General features: G+C 35.3%; 3 protein-coding genes across 7 annotated transcripts in view; 1 reads left to right on the top strand and 2 right to left on the bottom strand.

Moving 5' to 3' along the window:
• The window catches only part of LOC139811310 (uncharacterized), a 54,151-nt gene that overhangs the window by 13,711 nt on the left and 22,193 nt on the right, over window positions 1-18,247 (top strand). The window lies entirely within an intron of this gene.
• LOC139811304 (tyrosine-protein phosphatase non-receptor type 1-like) lies at window positions 1,953-13,523 on the bottom strand. 3 transcript variants are annotated; one of them, XM_071775498.1, is made up of 9 exons: window positions 11,942-12,455; window positions 10,882-11,043; window positions 10,530-10,789; window positions 10,181-10,406; window positions 9,948-10,100; window positions 9,491-9,668; window positions 9,184-9,385; window positions 8,993-9,103; window positions 1,953-2,261 (listed from the first exon to the last, which is right to left on the bottom strand). In XM_071775498.1, exons 1-9 carry the CDS (start codon window positions 12,146-12,148, stop codon window positions 2,198-2,200), a joined length of 1,563 nt encoding a protein of 520 aa, XP_071631599.1. In that variant the 5' UTR covers window positions 12,149-12,455; the 3' UTR covers window positions 1,953-2,197. The 3 variants fall into 3 exon arrangements, with proteins under 3 accessions (XP_071631599.1, XP_071631600.1, XP_071631598.1); XM_071775499.1 differs by lacking the exons at window positions 1,953-2,261; window positions 11,942-12,455 and adding an exon at window positions 12,963-13,523 and having other exon boundaries at window positions 2,888-9,103; XM_071775497.1 differs by lacking the exon at window positions 1,953-2,261 and having other exon boundaries at window positions 2,888-9,103; window positions 11,942-12,498.
• LOC139811337 (abasic site processing protein HMCES-like) lies at window positions 14,361-16,965 on the bottom strand. Of its 3 annotated transcripts, none has more exons than XM_071775580.1 (6): window positions 16,748-16,767; window positions 15,795-16,024; window positions 15,278-15,591; window positions 15,101-15,208; window positions 14,861-15,015; window positions 14,361-14,744 (listed from the first exon to the last, which is right to left on the bottom strand). In XM_071775580.1, exons 1-6 carry the CDS (start codon window positions 16,765-16,767, stop codon window positions 14,609-14,611), a joined length of 963 nt encoding a protein of 320 aa, XP_071631681.1. In that variant the 3' UTR covers window positions 14,361-14,608. The 3 variants fall into 3 exon arrangements, with proteins under 3 accessions (XP_071631681.1, XP_071631679.1, XP_071631680.1); XM_071775578.1 differs by lacking the exon at window positions 16,748-16,767 and adding an exon at window positions 16,789-16,965 and having other exon boundaries at window positions 14,362-14,744; XM_071775579.1 differs by lacking the exon at window positions 16,748-16,767 and adding an exon at window positions 16,863-16,935 and having other exon boundaries at window positions 14,362-14,744.

The raw sequence follows: 18,247 nt of genomic DNA, 5'->3' as shown, positions 1-18,247 counted from the left end.
GAGCAGGCGACGAGCAGCAGAACAAAACCAATGAATGTGATAGCCATCTAAAAAAGAAGAAAAGATAGCGCCTTTATATTCATATAGCATCGATAGACATCTAAAGATTCGCGAATAATCGATAATCTGTGTTTGAAGAATCCCAACATTTTTATTCTAAATAAAACTTATTAGGTATCTTTAAAAAATGCTCCAGTACGGTATAAAATATATCTCCGACATATGGATGAATATATCATTAGAATAAAACGGTCTTGCTTTTGACATTTTCACAAACGTTCGAACAAATTGCGGAATTCATTTATTTTTTAATTATTTTCACGAAAATTTTTTTCATAAATTATACGAAAGATTGTTAGATTCGTAATACAAAAATTGTACATTCAACGGCAACAATTAACACGTGAATCTATTTAAATTCAAGATAGATATACCTACTTACCATTCTATATTTGAAGATACTGATTATATCGACGATACTTTATAAGAAAATGACGATCACTTCCACACGTTCGAGATATCGTTACTCAAAAGAGGAAGTAGTCTCAATATGAATCGTCTGTTAAGAGTACAATAGCACGTCGTAGGCAGCTCTCTCGTGAGTTTATGGTGGCCGAGATCGGGCATTCGGTATTTATATGGAACAATGACGTCAAACCAGAGCACGCTAATTATACAATGACGTTCTACGACGGATGATAACTGACCTGGTAAACCAGGTAGACACGACCACACGACAACATCGTCGATCTATCCTGAGTTTATTATGTTGCTTTTTGTTTTGCCGGCCTAGCTGGCAAGTGTTAACTTGACTACAAAGGAACGTCCTCCTCGATATTTGTCTGTTTACGCGTAAAATACTGACGGTTTCGCTTCGTGTGTACTTGGCACGAGATTCCTCAAAATTACCGCGCAAATATACACTCATCAAAACAAGGCGACAAAATCTAGAACATTTTGCCATATTCTTGCTTGTATCGAAGGTGTATTTCCCATCTTATAAAATACATCTTATTTAGGTATATATAGTTTTTCCTAATTTCCTTTTGCTGTAGATTCAAGTATTTAAATATTATTGTATTCGAAAATTCTATTTTTTGTCTAGGTCTTTTATTAGAATATAATTGCCAACATATTTCATTGATTTTATCAAATTTAGAATTAAAAACTAATTTTAAAAAACTGTTAACTAGATTTTGTCAGCTAATATATATTTTTTTATGATAATGAAAAAGTAATATTGAAAATAATTAAGATATTCGATGTACAGGGGATTGCTTCTACGTCAAAAAGTCGTAATATACCATAATTAACCGTGCATATATGATTACTTTATTATTATATTTGTCGATTATTATTATTGTCAATTTTAATCAGAATAATAAGAATGAATTTCATAATTTATTTTATTCTTAATGTTTTACAAGATATATTCTTGTTAAATATTTTATTATCTAAGATGTAGTCATTAGATCTTCACGTGATGTATGACATAAGAGAGAGCCGTTTTAGAACGCCACACGTTCATATAACGTTACACATTATTACATCACAGCATATGTGAAAATTTAATCTTGTTCTTATCAATATTGCACAATAACTCGTAAGTTAAAAAACATTCTTTCTACTTATTAATATATAATAAAAAATTCAAGTTTTGATAGAATAATAACCATATAAGGGAAACGAATTATCGACAAATCAAAAATAAAGAAAATGGCGAAAGTATGTCAATGTCATAAATGCCATGCATTTATTGCTCAATTTTTATTCTTTACGATTTCGTTTATTTTTATGCTTCTCTTACAATATACATTAATTAATGTACTGTAAAAGATGTGAATTAAAAATTCTTGGTTCTTTTCAGTTTGCAAAATCACCCATTTTCTAGGTGACGAAATCACCTTATGAATCATTTGATGATTTTAATGAAATCACCTAAACACCAGGAAAGAACGAAAATCGTGAGTCGTTTATTAAATATATTATAGTCCAGGACTCGAGAGTTCGCGAAAACAAATATGCATACATCATATTTCTGTGTAGCAAACAGTCTGATTTATTTTTTTCTATTAAGTAGTTTTATTGTACTGAAACAGATTCTCCATGTCTGGTATGGTTCTCTTTAAAGTATGACAAGGCACACAACGGAGAATTATTCTATGGAAGGACGGTTTTTTCTTTTTTTTCTTTCAATTTAGATGGTGGATTCAGCCTCCTTGTGCACAGATTCGCCGCTTTCGGTAGTTTCGCTTTTTGATCTGAAAGAAATCATCAGATAAGGATCTCTACGGGCTTTAGTTAGACGTGAAAGACTAAGTACGAAATGACAAACGAGGGTAAAATAATTTGCGCTGGGTAATAATTCGAGGGGGACTGTTCGCATCGCTCATAAATATATATGCAAATGTCTCGGGATTTATGCGATTTGAGAATCTCGAATCCAGATTGCAAGATAGGACAGAATCGGGATCATCTGGGATCATTTAAATCGAGCCGTTTATTTCGAAAATCATATAACTTTAATTCTGCAATATCAAGAATTGACAATTTATGAAAAAAAAAAAAAATTTTAATGCAATTTTTAATGTTGTATTTATAATTTTCGAAATAAACGATTCAATCACTCAACTCTAAGGTAGAGAAAGATATCAATAACCGATGTACTATTATCATTAGCTATCAGCAATTCGTACATTTACGAAAATGAGATTCGTGGCTAATTCAAAATAATATTCAAACACTGATACTAGTACAGCCGTTATTGTCGCCGAGAGACTAATCTAATTGGAAAATAATATGCGTACCAAGAGTCGCCAATTATCAACATTGCTTACGAACCAAAATCGAACACGCTAGTCACAAATAAAATATATAGATGCAAATAGATGGAAAACATAGTGATTTTTATTAAGATTTTAAGGTACTCCTGGTAAACGCTGAATTTTTTTGATGGATCATCGGGCATTAGAACGAAACGTACTAAACAAAATATTCCTACAAATTTAACGAATAATCAATAATCTACTACATTAATTGTAATCAAATTTATGTCTTTCTAATATAAGGATATAAACAAAAGAAAGTATATCCGATTAAACAATTTGAGATGCCTTCGCCATGATTGTCTGGGATCTACTATACTTGCGTCGATGATTCGTAAAAAAACATCTGTATTACCTGAATCCATAGTACATGAATCCGGACTCTCCACAGAAATGTATTTTGCGAAAATAAGTTCGCGGTGAAAAATGCACAATTGTAAGAATTACGTGTTTTAAATTTATGGTGTATGAAATCTACAATGCAAAAGATCCTACTCTCACAACGCTACTTCGAGTTGTGTAAAATATCTGCCAAGTACAGCCTCTAGAATGTGTTCTCGTAGGAGGGAACCATTTCGAACGAAGCGGCCTGATGCACGTGCGTATTCGCGAGAGCATTGATTTTGCCGTTTCGTTACTTTTGTTATAAATAATTTTATTGTATGCAAATCTTCATGTGTCATCCAATGCCTATCCGTGTAATTCGTCTCTCATGAAATTCAGGCGAAAGAGAGGAACGGTTTAACGTTGCGATCTTCAGCTAATCATATCAGCTAATTATATGTAAGTAGATAGATCTAATCTGATACGTCTGATAATTAGAACTCAACGAATAACGCTTGTTTGTTAACAAAGAAATATTAGAGAATAGACTTTCTAGAAACAAAAATATTTCTAAAAAAAATACGTATTTCACTCTTCAAGAAATTAATAAGACTTTATATTTAAAAGTGCTTAATAGTTTCAGATAATTTGTAGATTTTTGCTGGTAATTTGTGCAACAAATTGAGACAATACTCTACGCGCTTCGCTCCTCTCTTCACCTATTTTCTTTCTTTTCTTTACCCAATTCTTTCTTTCACACACGCTTCCAGTTTCCGTTTTCCTTCTTTTACTCTGTGCATTCAGTTTTCTATACATTAAAATACCATTCGACGCTATAATTCTACAACGATACATCGTAAATGTAACTACAGTTCGAGTTGTGCAAGATGCAGAATGGACTAGAGAAATATTGCCCTTACCGACGCTGTGCGATTTTTTAATCGGTTATTTTTTTAAATCTTCGAAATACTTTTAATATATGTAAGTATCAAAACAACGTAAAAAGAAATTATGTTCTTCTACATAATCATCTCAACGCATAGCCAGATTTCGTTTTGATTCTATTAGTAAATTTTACAAATTTTTCTTGCATTTTCTCGTTTTCTACCTACGATCTTTGATAGAATTAAAAAAAACTATAAAAATAAATTGTTTATTTTGCAAGATTGATAGTCGATTAATCGCACAAGCGTACAGTTTTCTCCACCTTCACATACTTTTGTCTTAATCCTTTGAAAAGCACGCTCACAGTTATCTATTTTTCATATTAAGATAAATCCATTTTTTTTTTCGCGTCGATAATCAACGATTGATAATCGTCAGTAACTGTAAAAAGGCCCCGTCGTATATAAAGGATGCAATATGTAGATTAAACGACCATGATTTATAAAATGTATGCTCTAGCTGGTGCGCTTCTATATAAGAATCAAGGGTCGTCAATTTTCTCTGTCTCGCCATTCTTACATCTGCCTAATGTGTACACTCGATTCTTATTATTATTAATCCGGCTGCCAAGCGTATCGATCAAATCGTAAACGTTCGATATCGCCACGATGATCCACATATATTGCTTTAAATTGGAGACGTAAGTTCCTGCGGCTGTCAAAATTTCCTTACGCAAGATCAAGCGCGCCTAGTTAATGATATAAAATCGATTCTACTCGACTTTATCGCTCGCATTCCGTCGTTACCCTGATATACACGATCGCTCGGCAATCCGGAGATTATGGTAGATTGATTGATTCAAAATGGTCTTTCTTTATAGGACCTTAATAAAAAAATTATTATAATAAGATGTAAGAAATTTTCATAATCGAGCAAGACCTGCATTTCCATTACAATTATTCTATGCCAGAGATGTCTTGCCAATTTTTACGATTAGGGAGCTGTTTTTTGTAAATAAAAAAAAAACCAAGTTTTTTATTACCAAAGATAATGCGTTAATCACAAAAATTCTGTGCGAATTCTGTCATTACGAAAAAAATAAAATAATTGAGAAAAGCGATATTCTCTCTCTGCCTTAAATATAGTAGGAGCACCGAAAGTACCATTTTGAGTAAATCAATCTAAGATTTACTAGATAACTATCTATTTATATATTGTCGGGTAATAAAAACGGCTCGCTTCCACGGTGACTATGCTCTTCCAAAAAGGGGAGAAGTCGCTACCGTAACACTATTCACCGATCGCTCTGGTTTCCCTTCCCTCCCCTTGTTTGTACGAGTAGGCACTTAGCTATGTTTCTGTGTTTTTTGTTTGTATGTAACGTTATATCTATTGTATGCACACGAGTAGTATAAAAGAATGCGTCGCCGGATTTGCTCTTTCATGCCTTGTCCGATGCTGAATGTGAAGTCCATATAGATACTTTTTCAAAGGCTTATAATTAGATCACGTATAAAATCAGATTGTCATACCTAATATAATCGGTAAGAGAAAAACGGTTTTCTCTAATGTAAAACGTTACAATAAAAATGAAAAATACTACTTTAAAATTTAAACCGGGGGAAATTCAATTTCTAATGGTAATGCGAAACCGCATTTTCTCGAATAGTGCTTCGATGAGTGTAGTTGCACGATCAACATCGGTGGCTGCTCTCATCGTTCCTTCACTCTCTCATACACGCGCTTCTCATCTCGTGTCCACGCACGCACGCACGTACGCACGCACGCACGCACATCGGAGCGCACATCGGTTTTGGAACTTTTAATTAGCACCGTGTCTTCGTGACCTGTAGACTTTCATGAGCGTATGTCTCACTTCCGGAAGCTTCGCGCGATCGCCAACAACAGGAGAGATGAGCGTCTGCGATCGTTCGTCTCGGTTCTTTTTCATGCGTAAAACGGCGGATGGATGATTGCGAATTATGTGCCGTCCTCGAGAATTTCGACACATCTTCGATTCAATTTCAAGACGCATGGAACGATTGAAAGATCTCCACGCCATGGTGCGCTTCGCTAACGACGTGATAACGATCGTCACGAGATTAATCGCGTCATTTCCTTATTTCAATCGAATCGTCGCAGACTGCGGTTTTACACTTACATAAATAATATCTCGATAAAAATTAGATAACAATAGTATATTAGTGCGTAAAGTTAAAACGTGTTGTTGACAATAGAATACTGCATATCCCCTCGACATCGTGTTTCACGTAGATTGCTCTCGCTCCCTTTCCGTTCTCCATTCAATTTCTTTTGCAACGTTCTAACGTACATAATCACGCGAAGACGAGCACGTCGATATGCGCAAGTACGACGTGTCTGAAAACCTCGTTGGGAGATCGTGCTCCAACGGTGTGTAGTAACGTACAAAAGTAAAAAATACGCTTTAGCGACGCACACCTTTTGAAGACGTCGCGACGCACATTTTCTCATCACGCTTTTATCTTTGGATTGGAACACGATCTGACAAGTCTTTCTCTCAAAGTGGCTTATATAAAAGCTCGACTTAAGAAATACGCGGGCTTAACTTTCGTTATTTCACCGCTCGTTTATTTCCCCCACCTTCTGCCCTCCTAGAAGTCATTAGACGTACTCAGTCTTTATCCGCAATGCTCAATGCACAGCTTGCAACGTACGCTGTTGGGCAATGAGCTGGAATTCACATTTTCTAAGATTTCGTTTTAAACCCATTCCAACTTCTCTCTAACAATGAACGTAACTTTATTACTAAATTTTCGAAGTTTAATGAGAATATTAATATAAATGCATAAATAGGATTCGATTTAAAGATTCAAAGCAAGAAAATATCACGGAAATCTACTAATAACTCTTGGAAATAACACACTTTGCCTGTTTATAGCATATTTCTGTGTCTTTTCTTTTACTGTTACCAACGATTTCTATATCAAACTAAAAATTCGTGATATCCTTTTTGCAAATTATTTAATAACAGAAAGAAAATAAAAATAATTTATCAGCAAAAATTCTCCTGACATGGGAAATTCAATCTTTTTGCATGATCGCATCTAAGATAATTCCTTTTGTAAGCGTAAGAAATTCGAAGCTATTATTGATACATCAGGAATGTCTTGTTGCAGATTAAAATAATTGATTCTACGATCTATCATCGTGCAAATAGGATTCGCGTGAACAACAGCAAATTTATATGAGTTATATCAGTAGTTGGATCAAATATTATCTTGTATATTCAACTATCAGTAATTGCACTAAATATTATCATCCCAGATGGCGATTTGCATGAGATATAACATTTTCTTGTAACAAAAAAGGAAAATAGAAAGATTGCAAATAAGAAAAAAGTATATCTTACTCATAGCCAAACAATAAAAAATTTGAAGATTATCATGAGAAACATTTTTGAACTTTTTTGTGAAGTGTTAATGTATAATATACGCATGATCTAAATTTTCATAAATGATTTTGATACAGGACAGTAGAATCTACTCCAATCAGCAATTAAAAAGATTTATCTATGAAACTGCAATAAAATCATTTAACAAATTCTTTCTAGGCCTATCACTAATATATCCATTTAACGCTACTAAAGAAATTGAATAGATTATTTCCAGATCATTGAATCCATATTCTCATTTAAAAAATGAAGATTATGTGCCTATAAACTCTATATTCTAAACTTCTCCACAATGTAACACATAAACTTACATTATTTGAAAACATGAATTAAAGTGATGAATTGTGAGGATGATTTGGAAATAAGTCTTTCATCCTAGCTCCTTCATTCGGAACTAGATTTTGGTGAAATATTAACATCAAGTTTATTCATTTAGAAACGGTTAAACGAAAACCACAGATATAATCTGTCTTCTTTCTTTCGCTTATTTATCGTCATATTAAGTAAATAATAAGAACAAGAACTAAATCAAATTTAGCTAGATAGAAACATATCTATTCGCGGGAAACAGCAAAGCTACTCAACAATTAGATTGACTTTTCGCTTAATTCAATTTTATATATCTGTGATTTTCATTCTGTGTTTATGTTTATTACTATATGAGCGTTAAATAAAAAGATCAGATAGTCGAAATTTATGCAAATCCACACAATCATATATTTAGAAAGTTATATGATTATATTGTGATATAGCATTGCATATTAGTTCTTGAGTAAATATTTTACCTACAAGAGTAATTTGCCTGGATAGTTAACACAATTCTTCATGTATGTTTATATTTTATCTACAAGAATTGTGTGGTAAAATTTAACTTATGTTCATTAATAACGTTTCTTCCATAAACGCGTATGCGTAATAAGCTATTCGTTTCTTGCAGCAAATGTAATGAAAGAATTGTGAAAAGAACATATACATATTCTAACATTCTAGATACTCATAAAATAAATCACAATATAAAAATACAAATCGAAAGTTCATCTCCTTTTCTGCTTCATCCGTTTCCATTCTTGTTCTTACTACTCGAATATGCAATAGTGCAATTCAAAATTGTACTATCTTGCACTTCTTAGCATTGTTTTTTCTTCTATTTTTCTCTATTTCTTTTTCCTTTTGCTCATTTTTTCAATAATAGAGCCAGTATCGTTTGCGGTATTGCTGGCGATGTGATTCTACTGCCGATCGTATGATACGAAAATCTTTTATTTAGTTACTCTCTCGAAGATGTTTCAACCAAAATTAGGTCATTAAAACTTCGCAATAGAATCGCGTATTAAGAATAACTTTCTTCGTTTATGCGAGTCATCGAAATGTTACTGATAGTTCGAAAGGTGATATATACGTACGTACGACATCCTTAAATATGATACGATAGATCTAACTACGCATGTACATATAGTAACAGATCGCTATGATACCCCCACCGATCCCAATGCCTAAGCTTATTTTAAGGGGGTAAAATAATGACCTCTTGAATTTCTGCCTTTCTTCCATCTCCTTCTGCCGGCGTTTCATCTCACGTACTTGTGTCGCTAGTCGTTCTTTCTTTTCCGTTTTGCGCCGACGTACTTCCCCTTTCCTGTTTGAAGAGAATAAAATTTATGATCATTAACACAACCATTAAATAATTTGCGTTTGTTACTAAAGGACGTTACTTACGCGTCTAAATTGGACGGAGAATTGTTTGTTACAATAGAGTTCTCAGCGTCGTCGGAAAGAGTTTCGTCAAGTACCGTGCCATCGTCTAAGTTTTGTTCATCTACACAATTTGTAGCAGATGTAGATAGATTTGCATCAGATAATTCTACATGATTTGGTGGTTCACTTGGTAGCGGTTTATCAGGTGGTCCACCTGCTTCATCTGTAATTGACATATTCTTTTTTATTAATGGCACCTATTACGGCATAAAAACCATTTAAAACCATTAAAACGATTTTTATTTTACAATGAGAAAGAGAGAAATACCGTTATCAGTCGAACCATCCGAGCTTAGATCTGCCATAATACTACGCGTTAAAGATTCTCCTCTTGGAGGTGGTAGAGGAGGAGGTTCGTCGTCTTTTTCTAATGGATGGTTACTTTTATTATTCATCTCGTCATAAGTCGTTATTATTTCATCATGAGTTATTTCGTTGTTAAGATCCTGTAAAACGTAATAAAATGTAAAATGCAATAAATCGATGATTAAATTTGATTACAATAATTTACTGTTATCAAAATAATTTTGTTGAAAACATTTTCTTATCTAAAACGTATTATATTTAATAAAATCAGACATACTTTGCAGAAAAAGAATGCACCGATACTTATGTTCGTTAAAATATCAATATAAAAAAAAAACATTGTAAAATTTAAAACTATTGTAATTGTTATCATAATCTATTCGTTAGACAATAACACTGTGTGACTATTGATTACTTACCATGTTATCGAATGGCAATTGTTTTGCTCCCTGAATGATGGCAGCATATGAAAAACAAAGTTGTTCGGGTGTTTGTATCAAGCCCATACGAGACCGTCTCATTGCCAACAATTCATGCCGCACATCCAAGGCGTTTAAACCACATTTTTCAATCTACAATAAAAGAACAAGTAATTAATGATTGCCAAAGCAGTTTCCTGCAAACCAGAAATCGTTTGCCGCGTTTCACATACCAGTACTAAGCATGCATCAACCAAGCAAAATGTTCCCGATCTTCCTATTCCTGCAGAACAATGAACAACGGGTGGGCCAACATTTTGATCTAATGCTCCTGATTTCCTGACATCTGCCAAGAAACGTAAAAAGGCTGTTGGACGTTGCGGTACTCCAAAGTCTGGCCAAGTGGTATAATGAAAATGTAAGATTTCCCTACTGTCGTTACTTTCCAAGTCCGTTATACTGTAGATAAGTTAAAAACATTAAATACATATGCTTATGCAGAAAAATTAAGAACGATTGCTAATTATAAAGCAAATCTCGATGAGAACATGATACAGTTAGTAATACATGTATTTCCCTTACCGTAATGTTCTAGTAGTATAATCCGACGATTCTTTCTTGCTGATAAAATCCACTTTTATACTGACATCTTCGAACGTCATAGTGGGTTTTACATCGTCCAATGGGAAATATTGATGACATTTGATTTGGTTCTTCTCGATTACCTTGTTTAACATCAATACGGCTCTACAATTTTGCTCCCATACCATTAGCCAAAAGTGACTGACGGTATTTGGCAAGGGTCCTTGCGTCAAGATATATTGCCTTTCAGCGTGATCCACCTATGTGCAGACAAATCATGTAATATACTCGTCTTATCATTACCAGTCGCTTATTCTGTGCTATGAAATAACTTCTAACGTAACATATTTACCCGTATAAGATTGGCGTGAATATAATCACATACACCTCTTTTAAGTATAATCCTAGTGTGATCGTACGGCGCCACATCTCTGTAGCGATTCAAGGTTTTGTTCTGTGGTTTTTTTGATTCGTTGCATGTATAATCAAAAGATTCACACTCGCTACGTATGTTCTGCAAAATATTAAAAAGCGCGTCATTAACGATAGAGTTAGCGTACAAAGAAACACTTGTCTTACAAGTAAATAAGACTAAATTGAACACGTTAAAGATAAATATGAATAGAAATTTGTACATATTTAAAATTTCAAAGTTTAATTTTGCTGCTGATTTTCAATACATATTCAGTTATTAACTAATTGAATTAATTAACATAATCGCATATCTCATAATATTATTGCTCCAAAATGTACAATATAATTGCAAATCAAGTCTGATGTACAAACCCACAGCAAATAATAATGTTTACTTGTACATTTATAGACGATCAAATTACTGGTTAATATATATGGATTAGACAAATTAGATCAATTAGATAAATTAGATGTTGTATTCGAGTAACAAGAAATATTGCGCTTTTGTTGCACATTCTAGCTAGTACATACATTTGTAGATTAGCAATTTTTAAATTACAAAATCCTGATAAAGTTACGCTCACACAGACAAAAATTGTAAAACAAAACTTGTCCGTAGCATGAAAAAACCTCAATTAACAAGAATCAATCTTAGAAAGGTTTTAACATTCAGTTCAATTTTGATTTTCAATACATATTCAAACACCAATGCCCATTTCTATCAATGTAGACTAACTTTAATCTCGTTTTAACTTACTTCTTATCCTTTTCTACAAGTTCTAAGAATTAGAAAAAGATGAAAAGCAAGTTAAACCAAGATTAAAGTTTCCTTACATTGATTGAAATGGACACAAGTACTGAATCAATTAATTATACTGAATAAATTAATACAATAGCATATCTCATAATATTATTGCTCCAAAATGTACAATACGAACAATTACGAGTCGTTTCTCATGTTACACTTCGGAGAAATTGTGCGATCGCTAAATACGTACTTCCAAGTTGGAAGCCTGACCTTGACGAGTACAATCGCACGTTATACACGTGCGTGCGTCGTCGATTCTCGGCTCACCCGGGGGTCTCTCTCCCGTGAAATCCCTTTCCTTCCGCAATTTAAATCGATCAGCACCGTAAATCCACGGTGCGACTCGCGTTTTCTCTCGGCGTCGGCGTCGCGCGAATCCCCTGCTAGCAGCTAGCATCCGGCGGTGTAATAACACGGCAGCCGTATCGCGTTCGGCGAATCCGCGCGTGTCTCGGGAATCGAACGGTATTACTTTACTGCCTATTGTCTCCGTGTTGACGCATGGAACGTCACGGGGCTACTATCGACCGTAGACACAATAAAGAAACGCCTTGAACATATTCTCGTCGTACCGAGAGAGAGAGAAATCGCTGATCGGGGAGACCGAAGCCTCGCGAATTCGAATTGAATCCCTCATTTAGAAGCAAAAAAAAATATGTATGCGTCTCCGCGTGCACATGACGTTCGCGTCCCGATCTTATCGGGATGACGGTTATCACCGCTCGTGCGTGAGGAGAGAATCCGGCTGAGTGAATCCCCCGTGCCGGGGGATGACTCCACGGACGACGCTCGGTCTCTCGGTCGAGAAACGAGAATTCTGACAGACGTGACACACGAGAGCGTTTTACGAGAGAGCGAGGGAAAACAAGGCGGCCGTGGAAAAGAGCGATAACGCGGGACGCTAGAGTCCGCGCGCGCGCGCGCGCGCGAGAGGGAGAAAGAGAGCAAGTCAGGAGTGAGGAGACGGAAAGAGAGAGAAAGTGCGCGGCGAATTGACGAGGAGCCGGCGGCACGGCGACGTGTCAGCACTCAGCCTCGAAGGCATCGGAGAATCGCGTGATTCCACCGCTCCGCGGAAACGGTAGCGGAAGAGCGCGTCGCCGAGCGGAAGAGCCGTTTCTCGCCCTCCCCTTCCGTCGCTTTTTCTTTCTTTCTTTCCTTCCTTGCTTCCTTCCTTCACCCGCGTGCACCCGCGTTCCTGCCTTTCTCACCTGATAGAAAGACGCCCAACCGTTCTTGGCGTTGACCTCGCGATACACGGTCTCGACGTTCATTACACTCTTGCCCGTCTCCTCGCCGCTGGTCATCCTGGCTGGTCGGTCTTCCGCCGCTTCCTCGGGAATCTCGGGATCCTAGCGGGACGCAGAAATAGTAGATACACACGCGCGCGACGCACGCACGCACGCACGCACTCGCGAGGAGGCTGGGCCGCGCGCGCGGTACTCTTTTTCCGGCTCTCGTTTTCCTGCCCGCTCTCCACTCTCGGCTCGGCTCGGCTCCTCGTCGCCGGGAGTCAACGTGCCATGTGTCGAGCCACGATCACGTCAGCGAGTAGCGGCCCTTCGCTGTCGAACCACGCGGGAAACGTTCGGAGGCGACGACGACGGACGACGACGGCGAGCGAAGAGTCGCGGCGATGCGAGCAACGGTTCCGCGAACGGCACACGCACTTAACGCACGTAACCTACGGTCCGTTTGCGGCCAGGCGCGCACACTGCGCGAACTCGCGGACGGCGGCAGCGGCGCGGCGCGTGGCGTGAAAACGTTCTCCGTCGCTCTACCAACCGGGTCGGTCCCTAACTCGGGAAACGGTCGCTATTGGACGACGATATGTTGCTCCTCGATGCCGCGATCATTCGTTTTGTTCTCCTTGCACATCGCCTTACGTTGAAGGTGAGTGCGGCTAAATTAACTTAATCGACGATTAATTTATTCATCAAAAAATACCGTATTATTTTATCAACATGGATAAAATAATGTTTTGTTTAATATTTGGAAATATAAGGCAATATAAGGAAATATAATGACACAAATAAAATATTAATTAAGAAACTAGAAAGTAGAAAATAAGAAAAGTAGAATTGACTAATTAAAGTTGAGTTAATGTAACGTAAAACAAGAAATTTATGATTTATACTTGTAAAAAATGGTATGTGTTTTATGCTATAAATAAAATTAGAATAAATAAGTAATAGTACGAGGATTCTGGATAGTGGTGGAGTGGTTGTTTGTAAATTAAACTTAGACTCGATTCTACAATCTTACATATCTGTAGATAGAAAAATATTCTATTGTTATTGCTTCGAAGGGTTGGACATTGTAAATTTCAAAAACAGAAAACAAAAGTTACTTGGTATGAAGAAAAGCATGCTTACTGGCCCCTTAACTAGTCCTTTATGAAAATGTATTGTTACATATATTTATTGGAATGTAAAAAGCACCTAGAAACTTTTAAAATACTATAATTTGTACTTGATTCCATTAAATCCTAGATAAACCATAAAACCATAATACTACAACTCTCAAGGTTGAAAATCCAGAATTCAGAAAAGAAAGTAAAATGATATGATACACGTAGAACAAATTTGTTAATACATTATGTGAATATAGTTTGAAATATGGAATATTTTATTAAGAACGATATTTTTTTCAGAAATACATGTTAAATAAATATATGATACAAAAATGTAATTCGAAGAGGTAGTTGTTTCCTGAGTTTCTATTAATTATTAAATCAATTTCATTGAAATATAATTTTATGTACAAACTTCATAAGATATACTGTTTACATCTTAGATCTCTTATAGAAAAATAAATTATTACATATTAAAATTTAATCGGTGGTTTCTCACAAATTTTAATTTTCTCTCCGAATTTTTGAGATATTCTCGTCTTCGTTGCTTGGATCTTTATCATCTATGCTTTTTCTTTTATTTGAAGCAGCTGATCCCTTTTGTAGCCAAGAAGTCATGAAAGATGCTTGACCGATCTCCCTATATAATATAATAATAAATCAATTCACTTAACTTTACTGTCATAATAGATGAGATTTTATGGCATATGGTTTTAACAAAGCAATAAACTATTACTTTTAAGAGCTACCACTTACTTTGGTTTTATCTTTTTTCTACAATCAACAGTTTTGTTGAGTCCATTATTGACAATCGTAGATACTGGATGCCAGTTTAGAGCAGTTTCTTGTAATATCATGTCATTTAACGTTTTAACAGCCACATCTGTTGATAAATCTTTACTTAACCATAGCTAGAAGAAAATTACACGAAACATTAATATAACGAAATTATATTTTTCTACAAATTATATATAATGATGTTATATTGATATTTACCTGACATTCTTCCTCGCTGGTTAGACACACTGGCATGCGATGATGCAGCCAAGACAATACCTTATTACTCTCTCTTGTAATAATAGTGCAGCTGTGTATGACGTTCCCCTAAGATAATACTCAATAAGTAATATCTGAAATATTTCTGATAAAATCGTAGGGATAAGACTTATCTACCTCCTCAGTTTTATGTACTCCAAATATTCCAGCCAGTTTCAAGACTTTGAAACCTTTCCATCCATCTGTCTCGGAAAATTCATTAGCCCATGTGGTAGGATCATCTGCTTTTACATCTTTGTCTTGATTCGCATATATGTAGTATGGTTGCTTCTGAACTTTATAATTTGTACCGGGCTTCCACTCGAAGAAGCCTTCACAGACCACGATGCATCTTTGTTGCTTTTGCAGCGACGGAGAGTATATCGTTGAGGTCTGTATGCTTTCCAAACGACTATTGTGAGTGGATATCTTATTTGGACGTTTCTTGTAATCTCCCTGTAAAATTAATCAGGTAAATTATAAAAACAATTTTGAATATCTTAGCATTCGTGTGATATATTTTAAAATAATTAATTTTAATAACACTTAAATATTGAATAACAAACTTGCAAAAGACGAATATATCTATTGATATATATTCGTCTTTGCAAGTCTTCGCTATATATCTATTGATTTATAATCTTAATATTATAACTTGCCTGATACCAAGGTGGAATCATTCCCCATGTCATAGCGCAAAGAACTCTCTCCTCCTTTTCTCCTTCGAAATGCGAACCAGACGTTATGCAGGGCAGAACGTCTCGAGGGCACATGTTGTATGACGGATCATATTTTAATTCAGTTTTAGCCCATGTCAATTTACGTTGTTTACCATTGGCATCCTTATATCCGCACGCGCAACACAGGGTATCTGCATCCAATGAACTACAAATTGCAAAATATTTTGTAAGATATTTACATAAATCATAAACTTTCGAGATGGATGTCAGTGGGTAAACTACAGTAAATTTCAAATTTTAATTTTTTTTGAACTGGAAATATAAATAAAGTACTTTTTTACATAAATGCTACAACTTTGTGTAAATATATAATTCTGTATAGACTTAAAATAATCCAAAATATAAAACATTCTTAAACGAAAACAAAATTATATGTAAAATTGCTGTAGTTTTTGTTTCTGTGTTAATATGAATGATTTAAACGAATATCGTTTCGTGATTTTTTTTTCTTTCTCGCTGTTGTAAAAACAAAAAGTCATCCGATTCTGAAACAGTCACACAGTGCCCAATAGTAACATCAATAAGCATGCTTGACAAATGTCTGAAGTTCAGTAAAACAGACAAAAAACGTTTTAATGTTTTTCTCATTATTATATTATTCATTAGCGATTGAAAAATAATAAAGTGTATCACACATTTGTTACATTGTTACAATATATATAACTAAAGTGTATATAGCTCCAATTTATATTGCGACATAAATTGAAGTTATATGCGATGTTAAACGAATTAATTAAGTAACAAAGGCATTAAAAAGAGAAAAATTCAATAAAAAATGCAACAATATATATATTGATTTGTTCATCGATTAGATATATCACGCAGCAATTAATGTAATTAATGAGAAAATAATGATAGAACTATTCACCAACAAATTCGACCACACATTTTCACATCAATTTTTCTCGCGTTCCACGATGCTGTCAACTATTTGTTAGAGAGTGAATGGAACCGGAAAAACCTGAGAGCGTTCTGTTTGATACCGTTTTATCGTTTTATAGTTTTATATAATGTTACTGCTCCAGTAACTCCAGTACTCAGCTGTATCAAACAGTTCTGTCTGATGAGTCTGATGGAACCCACTAGCGCCTCTATGTACACAAAACATTGAACTACGTACCCATGTCCACGAATATTTCCAACGGATAACACATCCACGGTCTTCGGGTTCAGTTTCAGCGCCCCGAAATAATTTCCTATAAAAAATAAAAACTCAAAGAACAAATGCTCATTATGAAACACTTGAGCTGTTACAATCTCGAAATGTTTTACACTTTATAAAATTATTTTTATTTTTATTTTTTATAATATATTTTTTATAGCGTTTACATAAAAAAAAGGATTTATGCCCAATGGTTATATTCTCCTTCTCTCATATCCTTTCGAACGTGTATGATTTACGGCATTTACGCGATCCCGCGTATAATCAACCGAATTAATCGATCATGCAGAACTTTGCACGGCACGTTAATCGAGTATTTATTATTGTGTTTTTTTATCCCTGAAAGATGTTTGAGCAGTTTTATCTTTTGACATATATTGTTTCAATTTTACCGAATGTTTCCCAGACAGCACAATGTCCAAAATCTTATGATATGATGTCTTTTAATACGTCTTATGTCCCGATTTTAGACATTGCAATGTGCTGTCTGAGTTATTTATCGTTACGATTAGATGGCTAAATTTGGCCTAATATCCAAGATGTTAAGTATAAATGAAGTGATCCAAAGTCTCATACATAATGGCGTCATTATAACAGCGTCAGTATTAAAAATGGACCGCGCGCAATCATTGATCGAAATGGAAGTTTACTGCAACCGGCCGGGCCCGCGATCTTTATACATATATCTTCCACCTAGATGATTTCGAGAGACCGGTTTTGTCCTCAGGTATTCACGCTGCATTCGTTTTTTCCCCTCGAAGAGCCGCCGATATCGAAAGAGAATAGGTACATGCAAATCACAAGGACACGTTTCCCGCGGGTCTTTCTCTGAGAATTCAAACTGTTCTCCCGATACGAAGGGTAGTTTTATTGATTTTAAGAATCGATTTTATGGCTGTGAAACAACAACACAAAAATTGAATTCAGAAAGCTTAAATTTTTTATTAATGGTTTTAAAAGTTAATTTATTATGATAAGAATCTTCTATATAATATTCAATTTTATCATGCCTATATTAAATAAAGAAATAAGGGCGGCAGTGTGGTCTAGTGGTAGAGCGCCAGACTCGTAATCTGAGGAACCAGGCTCGAGTCCACTAGAGCCATATGAAGCATGGAATGTTTTTCCGATAGCTACGCCCCTTCGTGCGTAGATAGGCTCTTGTGCGGAGAAAACTGGGCTCCGTCTTTCGGAAAGAGACGTTAA

This window comes from Temnothorax longispinosus, chromosome 4 (genome assembly GCF_030848805.1).
Source record: "Temnothorax longispinosus isolate EJ_2023e chromosome 4, Tlon_JGU_v1, whole genome shotgun sequence".
Classification (NCBI taxonomy): domain Eukaryota; kingdom Metazoa; phylum Arthropoda; class Insecta; order Hymenoptera; family Formicidae; genus Temnothorax; species Temnothorax longispinosus.
The sequence above is the reverse complement of the archived record's forward strand: the minus strand, read 5'-3'. Positions and strand labels throughout refer to the sequence as shown.

Excerpts from the sequence above, each read along its gene's own strand:
- LOC139811304 (XM_071775497.1), bottom strand. The coding sequence starts at position 12,148 with ATGCTAGCTGCTAGCAGGGGATTCGCGCGACGCCGACGCCGAGAGAAA. Across the intron at positions 10,790-10,881 it reads TTCACGCCAATCTTATACGG|GTGGATCACGCTGAAAGGCA; the intron begins GTAAATATGTTA and ends GTCTGCACATAG. Across the intron at positions 10,101-10,180 it reads TTGATGCATGCTTAGTACTG|ATTGAAAAATGTGGTTTAAA; the intron begins GTATGTGAAACG and ends CTTTTATTGTAG.
- LOC139811337 (XM_071775580.1), bottom strand. The coding sequence starts at position 16,767 with ATGTGTGGTCGAATTTGTTG. Across the intron at positions 15,592-15,794 it reads TCCACCTTGGTATCAGGCAA|ATTACAAGAAACGTCCAAAT; the intron begins GTTATAATATTA and ends TTTTACAGGGAG. Across the intron at positions 14,745-14,860 it reads AGAAAAAAGATAAAACCAAA|GGAGATCGGTCAAGCATCTT; the intron begins GTAAGTGGTAGC and ends TATATTATATAG.